We start from the raw sequence: 9,521 nt of genomic DNA, 5'->3' as shown, positions 1-9,521 counted from the left end.
CTTCTATAAATCACAGAGAAATACATTTATTTCATACTGTTCATCTCAGGAGCTGCAGAAATAAAAGTGTCTGAGAGAGAAGTCTGATTGTCTTATTAAACTAGAATAAGAAGAATCAAATATGAGAAACAGCTGTTAATCCCAAATGATAAATGTTTCTATCCACCAGCTAGTTTTCTATTCATCTTTCAGAAGGGAAAATTAAGAAAATTATTATTATGACCAGCTATCAGTGTCCTTCCTTTACCATCTATCATCTTGGTATGTGAAATTTTGCAAGGAATTTTAAAGATAACATTAATAATACTCCTCATCCTTCCCACAAGAAGTCTATTTGCTTTGTGGCTCCAAGGTGCATGGGTGAGATATGAAGACATACTTAATGCCAGAATGGTGTTATATCCACAGTAACCTGCAGCACATAAATCACACACGCATCATGTGCAATAGCATGGCTGCTGGGACATTTTCAGTACTTCTTATTGCCAGTAAATAATGACATTGCTTGCAGTGAGTAGACATCTGATGGTTTTTGCAATTACATTTTTCTTTATGCTGTGGTGGATTTAAGAAACAGAGATTAAGCAGCATAGCTGATCATGAAAGTTCTTCCCTGTATATCAGAGACCTTTCCCATCTCTATACCATCTTGTGTACTGCAAACCCCTTACCAGTGAATTTAGCATATTTACCTGTACTAAGGTTATTAGAAGAATCAAGGTCAAGCGTATTGAATTTGACTTTCGTACTTCTAGGAAGAAAAGGGCATAAGGGTAACTGCACACAATCACCACTGGGTAAAGAAATGCCGTAGAGATATCACACCATTCTTTGCTTCTTAGTATTATGGTTGTTATGCATGATGGTCCAACTTGATTGTAGGCTCCTGTCAGAGAAGTGGCCACATAGCATCTGCAGGGAAACTGAGGCTCCATTGTCCAATGTGGGTCTGTTGCATGTGTGATCTGTAGAGCAGCTATACTGAAATGCAATGTTGAGATCTAGGTAAGCAGGAAACTGTGGCCTGGAGGTCATCAGTCGCACCATAAATCAGGTTTAATAGGTTATTATGACCACCTCGAAGTGGTGTACTGGAATTTGGAATTTATTGCAACACCAGAAACAAATGAGAAGTTGCTCCCTTGGATAAATTCTTGCCTATGGATCACTATTGATTGCCAAACCTGATAAAAGAATGAAAGGAAAACCAAAGGGCCTCCTGCAACCTCCTGAGACTCTGATTGCTCATTGTGACACTTTACAGCCAAAATCACAGTTACCACAGTTGAGCCACTCAACTTCTCCATAAAACACAGTTATCAACAGTTTCTTTAGAAAGCTACTGTACTCTGAAAGACAGAAAGAAAACTACTTTCCTCTTCTTTTAGAGCAACAAAAAAATCTTTCTTCAATTGAAATCTGACAAATTGGAGTAGAAAATGCCCATACATAAAAACAGCCCACAATCAAAACATCACAAAAAATAACTGAATTGCTTTAAAAAAAAAAAAAAAAAAGGTGTTCCTAAATAGTTGTAGCTTCCATGCATCCGCAAACAGAACAGAGCATATTTATGGGGATTTTTCTTTTCACAGAAGATAAGTGGACAAGCATAAAAATGAGTAAGAGGTAGCAATCTTCAGCTGGGTGACAGTCAGGCACAGACATGCTCCCTTGTGCTTGTGGACAGATACTAGCTGGCGGCCAGAGTCCATTTCCAGAAGGAGCAGCTAGGGGATGCGCTGAGCCTTTTGGAGCCTTGACCATGACTAAAGTTGAGAGCAAGAATTTAGATGGTATGCCTGTTATGCTGTGTTTCTTTGGAAAAAGTGTTATTAAAATAAGATTAGATTCTCTAATACAACACGTGAACTATGTGAAATTCTTTTTAACAAAACTTCAAAAGCACCACAGATGAAACAACTTCTTTGGATCAAAGGTTTATTTTTAATGACACAGCACTGGAAAACATAAGTTACAGATGACTTTTTGATACAGGATACATTATATATCTTAATTTAAAAGGATCTGTGAAGGTATGCTGCATAAATACTTATAGTGAAAATATATTGTGTTTATTTCTCATAGATTAGTTCTGTCTTTTTTTTTTTTTTTCTTATTCAGCCAATTAAATAAAAAAGTATAGATTAGCATCATAACAGCTCCCCCTCCAGATTATCTCATCGTAACTACTGCAGCTGGAAGAGGAGACTGAGCCATGCCTTCTCAAAGGTTTAGCAGCTTTGAACATGATGTTATTCATCATCTCAGAATGAAAATTTCACATTACAAACACAGATACTGTATAATGTTTTGGCAATGGAGCAGCTAGTTTTGCTTTCAAACAAAACTGTTTCCTGTAATGCCAGACAGTGAAAGAGCAATGCATGTACTGATGACACTACACAGTCAAAGAACTACGATGACATTGTGAAAATGCATATATATCCATATGCACTTATATATACACGACTTCTTGTGTGTATATATATATTATGCATGTCCAAAAATAACATTGAAAAACATTGCAGCAGTTAATTATCTTTTTTAAACACATGAAACTTATAATAGTTTGACCTCATTACTACAGGATTACTAATTAAATCTTCTGCAGTGCAACTCAATACAATACACTTAGTGCAGAGAAGTTAAGGTTTTGGTATTGAGGAGGCTAATTTCAGATTTCATGGGAAAGGACCAAATACAGGATCACCATAGCTCTGACAAAGCACAAGCAAACCTGTTGCCACATACATGTGAACAAATAAGGACATTTCTTTTTTATTTGATTTTTTTTTCCACATACTGCTTCAGAAATTGCTAGCTTAACTGTTTGCACTCATGCTCATTTTGATATGTTTCCACAAGCTTTGTCTGGCACCAATCTGTAAACCATTAACAGCTTAAACTACAAAAACAGTGGGCTCCTGTGTTTCAAAGAGGTTAAAAACCTACTAACTGAGCTTCATGCCACATTCCTGTGCCTGAGAGAAGAACTACTCCAGATGGCGTGTGAAGTTCTCTGGGAAAAGTCCTTTGTAACTATTTGCATCCCTGTACTGAAGCCACTCAGATTCCTTAATGCCTGTCAACCAGCCAGCCTCCTGTAAGAAAAAGACAGAGTCTTAAATTTCAGGTCTCCCCACTTTCTTTTTTACGTGCTTCAGACCTGAAGAGGTTTTAGAGTCACCTGGCTAAAAGATGTGGTGCTTTGGTTAAATAGCAGCCTCTGATTTTGCACAGATTGTTTTCTTGATTCTGCCAGACCAGTGTTATTGAGTGATTGTGAGTGTACTGTATGGCCTTTAGCCCATCTAACCCTTAGCTGAACTCAAAGTTGAATAATCAGCCTTCTGGGTCATTCAGTATTGAAACAGATCAGCATTTGGGCAAATGGATATGGAGATTTTTTGAAGTTATCACAACAATATTGGCATACTTACACAATAAGAGCATAGCAGTGGCCTAGAACCATTATATAATAAGACAGATCAAGGGGAAAATGAAGTTTTAAATTTGACTTTCATTTTCCTTGAGGGTTCTTTTGTCTCATTCATATATTGGCAGTCAGAAGAAATAACAATTCTTGTATCTTCTGCTATTACTGTCCCTAGAAACTCAAAGTCAGTTGATACTCAACTGCTTTTCCAAAAATTCCTGTAAACTTCAGCCTAAACCAGAACTTGACATGCAAAATTGCAATCCAAATCATCATCAATTTAAAGAGAGATTTCTTATTGGAGAGTGCTTGGTTCTCTGACATGCTATCAATTTTACCTGGAATAAAATCCATTCAGTATTTTTATGAAGTGATCAACCTATTTAGTGCACTTAGTCACATGGTCTAAACTTTTGGGCAGACCTGTGCGGTGCCAGGAGTTGGTCTTGATGATCCTTACGGGTCTCTTCCAACTCAGGATATTCTATGATTCTATGATTCTATTTTCATCACACTGACTCCATGCTTTGTTCATTTTAAGAACAGGAGCCAGAGCAAAGTGATGATTAGCAGGAAATTTATAATGCTGCCATATTACTAATGTACAGAAAGTACACAAGGAGATGGAATAACTGGGAACATGTTTTTAAAGCACACAGATTATCTGAGAGAGAGGAACTACAGTTTTCTAGCATGGCCAGAGTACATTCTACTAAGGACTGCACAGTTTTAATGGATAATAATTCCAACTCAATAATAATGGAAAAATTGAAGCCACCGGGTGGGACTGGTTAGTTTTGAGCAGGGAATGCTGATGTCACCAGCTATATAAGAATTATGGTTTTAGACAGGTCAATTTTATAGGAGAAAAAAAGAATAAGATAAAAATACTACATATGAATCAACAAAGTATTTGGTAAAAGACAAAAATATTGAGTTTTATGGTGATGTTAAACATGAAGGGCAAATATGTACTAAGTAATAAAGATAGGAACAGAATGGTCTCAGAAACATGAATGCATAAAGGTTTATTTTCTTCATCACTGAACACAATTACTCCAATTAATGCTAATGGGATTTGGATGCACACCACAAGAGAAAAAGATACTTAATGGATTCACTAAGTGAAGATTAAGCACAATTAATACAAAACATCCCAAGAAAAAATGCTTGAAGATAAAGAAAAAGATTCTGATATCCTTATCCTGCAGTGTTCTATTCTGCAGATACAGATAATTAAATCAGTTGAACTGCCCATGTGGTACTGTGCAGCATAATTTGTGTAAGGATAACAGAATCTACCCCTATAGAAGAACAGAGCACCCTACTGAAAGAAAAAATCTTTATCTTTTATTCAGAAATTAAAACAAACTAAAACAAAACAATTATTTGTCTCTTGTATCAGAAGAAAGCTCAGCTGAGAACCTGAACACTGGTTATAACCTACCTTTTCACATCATCAGGCATCAAACCAATTTCAAATACACTCTCCAGCTCTCCAAATATGTGCTTGTGGAGTTAGTATTTAAACCTCTTTTAAGAAATGTTCTTCATTCAGAGCAGAGCTCTTAGCTACCTCAGCAAGCAGGGTTCAGTACCCTACCTCCCAGTCCCCAGTTCAGTGGGAGACTTTTCAATGACACTTCTGGCACAAGCAGATGCCCATGGAGTGGCTGGTACTAAGTGGATGGTCTTCTTTTAAAGCAGTAGTCAAAAATCAATTCACTGCAATTCAGTTCAATATGTGGAATGAAATTGTTTAAAAATTCACTGGAAATGCATGGTTAAAACAAAATGGAATTACTTAATTGAAATTAAACCGTTGGGTTCTTTTATCAAAGACAAGGTGATCACCAATGCAGTTCAAGAACACTTCTGTGTGAGGTTTCCAGAATTAGCTTTGGAGGTACAGAGCACAGAGAGGAGCACCTCCCTGTAACTTGGCTGAAGGACAGCACAGTTGTAGCAGTCTCAGTGGCCAGTCTTTGGGCAAATGTGTATTATTTATCCAAAGCCCCACATAAACAGTCTGAATATGTGGGGACCATCTAACCAGTTCTGCTTCAACATTAAGACAAGATGATAGCAACACAATGCACAATTCATAAGTCACCTTCTGTTTTAAGTCTATGTGTGCATGTATGCCTGTATAAAATTTGCTACAAAGTAGCATAAAAAAGCCCTAGCAAAAATATGTTGTGGTTGGACCATGTTCTGTATCTGGGACTTTAACCATAGTCATCTATACTGGTTAGTCTCAAATGAAACTAAGTACAAAAACAAAATTAGAATGTTCATGTTTTCTAACAGCAGTGACATTTTGAATTAACATTTCCTATCAACTATAATCTGTGAGAAAAAAAAAAAAAAAAAAAGAAAAACATAAATAAGTGAAATAATCATGTTTTTACCTGATCAGCTGTGGTCTCAGAAGGAATTACTAGTACTATATCTCCTCGTTTTAAATTAAGTTCATCACTGTTAGCTGCCTCAAAATCATGTAGAACTTCAACCTAAAGAAAATAATACCAAACACATAGACATGATCAAAACGGAGACAGTGGGAAAAGAAAAAAAAAAAGGAAGATTAATGCACTCTTTCATTTATTTATTTTTTTAACTCCCCAATAAGTAAATAACTAATAACCCCTCAATAAATAAATAATAATATTTATTTTTTAACTCCCCATTCTTTATGGAAGCATGGCCATAAATAGGTATGATAGGTATTGTTAATGTTAACATCATTTCACATTAAAGTTTCTATTCATAATTTCAGAAACAGATGAAGGAAGCTTAGGTAAATCTTCCTGAGAGATATCTGACATCCTTTCACAAGGTCATAGTATATCTCAGGGACAGATGATACTGCGAAACCCCACAAGTACTGCCTCTTGGACAAGTCCTGTGACCTTACTCCTTCTGTGTAAGGAACTTCTGTGTAAGGAACATTCCTCACTATCATCACTAGGTCTGAGAGAAAGATGTCAGGATTTTGCTAATAAGCTTGGAAAAGACTCCCTGGTACTATTATTTCAGCCCCTCACTTGTTCTGGCCACTAGATATTATTCTTGCCATAAACATCCGTGGAAACTGGAGTGAGAGGTATGGCACCAATTTCAATAGACAATTAAAGAGGCGAGTAGTGGGAACCCTACCTTATGTTTGTCCTGGAAAGAACTCCCATTAACTGGCAGATGGGAATACCAAAACTATCTGTCTTTCAAAGCGGTGATTATGAATACATTGGTGGGGTCATTACGCTGTTGAGAACAGATCCTTTTAACTAAATAGTTCTATAGTACCTCCTTAAGAGAAATGCTACCCTAGTTTTCTCAAAGGCACGACCAGTTCCATAGCAGCTCTGCAATAATGAAAGGAAATGGCATCAAGAACCAGATGGCAGGCATATATTCTGCTTCTCCTTATTTATGCCTGACCCAAGGGAGTGTGATGAAAAACAAAAGATGAACTATGTCAGCATGTTTGAGTCAAAACTGCACAATACTGGTCACCCTAACCTTAATGCTATTCTCAAAGTTTGCTGAAAACACTGAGCAATGAGAATAGATAAGGAAGAATAACATACTGTTGTAGTGCTATGGGACTAATTAGTCTGAAGTATGCAAAGATAATAGGAAGCATGTAAAGTTCATCCATCCTCAAGGAGCTTTCCTCCTGCTTAGTGATGCTGAAGTGAGAAGAATTATCAAAGAACCTTGTGAACCAGGAAACCCTGTGGGTCTTGCCAGCTAAGGAGAGAATTTCTCTCATGCCTCATTAAACTTTTGTTTGATTACCCTAACAGTTTATAAGTATAATATTACTAAAGTCATAAAATTACACTTTAGCTTCATTACAATGATTTATAGAAGTCCCATAGATTTCAATAGAGCCAGAACTTCTATTATAGATTCTCAGTCAGGAAAAAAAATGCCTTTTCTGATATAATTAACATATGATCATGCAATAGTGCTGAATAAATCTGTAGCAATGGACTTTTACTCAATATATTCGCTGACAGTAGTAATTTGGTGAGATGAAAGGAGTACTCCTGCACATCCTACAGCTACATAATGAAATACCCCCAAAAAAATGTGTGCAGAAAATATATTTTCTCAAATTTTTCATATGGAGACAACACAACCAAAAAGTTGTGTTTGTCTGTGTGTGTGTATGTGCATACATGTGGCTGGGAAACTAAGCATCTTTTGGCCTCAGAAAAACATCACAATGTTTGCACTTTCAGATACAGAAGCTAGATCTGAAGGGATGTCTAAAAGAAGAATGAACAAGCTGACCTTAAAGAGAAAGCCGGGTGGCATGGCAGAAGCTGCGTCTTCTGATGAAACAACCTGATCTTGAGAAGGTGCAGCCTGGATTTCTTCAGTGGGTTTCTGCTCACTTCCAACTTGAGAAGTTTCACTGGGAGAACTGTCAGTGCCCTGAGTGTCTAACTCTGCTGAAACATCTTTGGACTCATTCATGACAACTTCGTGTTCTTCTCCCTCCCCTTCATTGTTTGATGCTGGCTCTATTACTACTGAAGGGATGCTGCTGACCTTTTCCTAGGGAAAAACAAACAAAGAAAATAACAACAAAAGGCAACAGTAGAGTATTTATTACTTTATTTCAAGTTGGAAAACACAGTTGTTTACCTATTGCAGAGAGCAAATAGGGGGATTTCTTTCTTCACTGTAGAATGGATTCTTACATAAAGACAGAAAACCGCACTTATGCAGAAATACAAAGGAGTATATCCCTTCTCTTTAATTTTCACCATCTCCCCTTATTTCTCCTAAGTCTACTTGCTGTATTAATATAAATTGTTGTGGAAAATAATAAAAACTCTCTGCAGGTAGTTTGGGTTTCATTTTCAATGTGCACTGAAATTATCAGAACTTTCTCTTTGTGCCTGTTCTTTAGGTGTGCTTGGATAATGCCACCATTTCCTTGAGTCACTGTCCTATGTTTTTTTCTGAAATTCAAATCAGCAGGATAATAGTGATATAAAGGTGGTGAAAGAGGAAAACATGACCTTTTACTTTGATGGACTGAGGGGATTTCTTCTGCTTTACAGCAATATAATGGGAAGCAGAGAAAGCTAGCATCTGACCAATAATGCAGCTTAGGACAAAAAGCATTTAATGAAACTTTTTGGAGCATCCAAGCTGAGAAGTATATGTTCACTACTCTTCTGTGAGATATCTTTCTCTGGTGCACAGAAGAAATACAACGTGAGATGACAGAAGGTGGCAATTGTCTGCCCAGCTGCAGGGTCTGCTCTAGTAGCTGTTCCCCAGCTCCTCAGAGATCAAATAAGAAAAAACACCAAGACAGATGCAGATACATATTTTGACCACCTTGATTTACCAAAACCAAAGTAATTCTACTGATAGGACCTGACACTGGGAGACAAAAAATAACAAAAAAAAAGTCCATAACTTTCTCTGTTTTTCCAAAGAAAGCCCTGAACACCATTAGGCTACGTGATAAAGCTTATCCACATGCTCACAGAGGAGCACAGAATCAATACCAAGAGGGGGAACCCAAATAATACTTTGCACAGGCTGCTTTCAGGCCTATTACAGGAGTCGTCAACCCACTGAGGGTCCATCTCCCAGAGAAGCACAGGGGCACCAGGACAGGTGGGAGCACAAATTGAGGACTCAGAAGGGATCTGTCCAATGGCAGCCTCAGCCTGAGTATCCAGGTGTGACAATAATATGGGGAACATATTATTGCACAAGACTTCCTATGGTATATTTAGGGGAGAAAGCAAAGTCGGGGAAAGGGGTGGATCTAGGTGATCTAGGGAAGAATTAGTGTGGGACATGCATGTAAATAGTGGATGGTTTGAATGTGTGGCTGTGCCCTGTACCTGATGAACATGGTTTGTTGTATCTTCTCATTAAATTCCATGCTAACTCTTCTCCAGGGCGAAGGCTCTGTAATATCCATGTATTGGTGTCACAGCCACTGTGCCAGTGACCAGTTGGTTACTGGTGACCAGAGGAGTCCTGGCCAGCTCCATCTGTGGACACGTGTATTTATGTCCATGTGCAAAGGTGTGTACCAGCA

General features: G+C 37.6%; 1 protein-coding gene across 3 annotated transcripts in view; it reads right to left on the bottom strand.

Moving 5' to 3' along the window:
* Positions 1–1,927: 1,927 nt before the first annotated feature.
* AMPH (amphiphysin) overlaps positions 1,928–9,521 on the bottom strand; it is a 133,327-nt gene continuing 125,733 nt past the window's right edge. For all 3 annotated transcript variants that reach the window (XM_032182092.1, XM_032182090.1, XM_032182093.1), the window contains 3 exons: positions 7,742–8,008; positions 5,851–5,952; positions 1,928–3,104 (listed from right to left, as the gene is read on the bottom strand). In XM_032182092.1, the coding sequence (XP_032037983.1) occupies positions 2,997–3,104; positions 5,851–5,952; positions 7,742–8,008 (477 nt within the window). In that variant the 3' untranslated portion in view covers positions 1,928–2,996. The remainder of the gene's footprint in view (positions 3,105–5,850; positions 5,953–7,741; positions 8,009–9,521) is intronic.

Source organism: Aythya fuligula, chromosome 2 (genome assembly GCF_009819795.1).
Source record: "Aythya fuligula isolate bAytFul2 chromosome 2, bAytFul2.pri, whole genome shotgun sequence".
NCBI lineage: Eukaryota > Metazoa > Chordata > Aves > Anseriformes > Anatidae > Aythya > Aythya fuligula.
The sequence above is the reverse complement of the archived record's forward strand: the minus strand, read 5'-3'. Positions and strand labels throughout refer to the sequence as shown.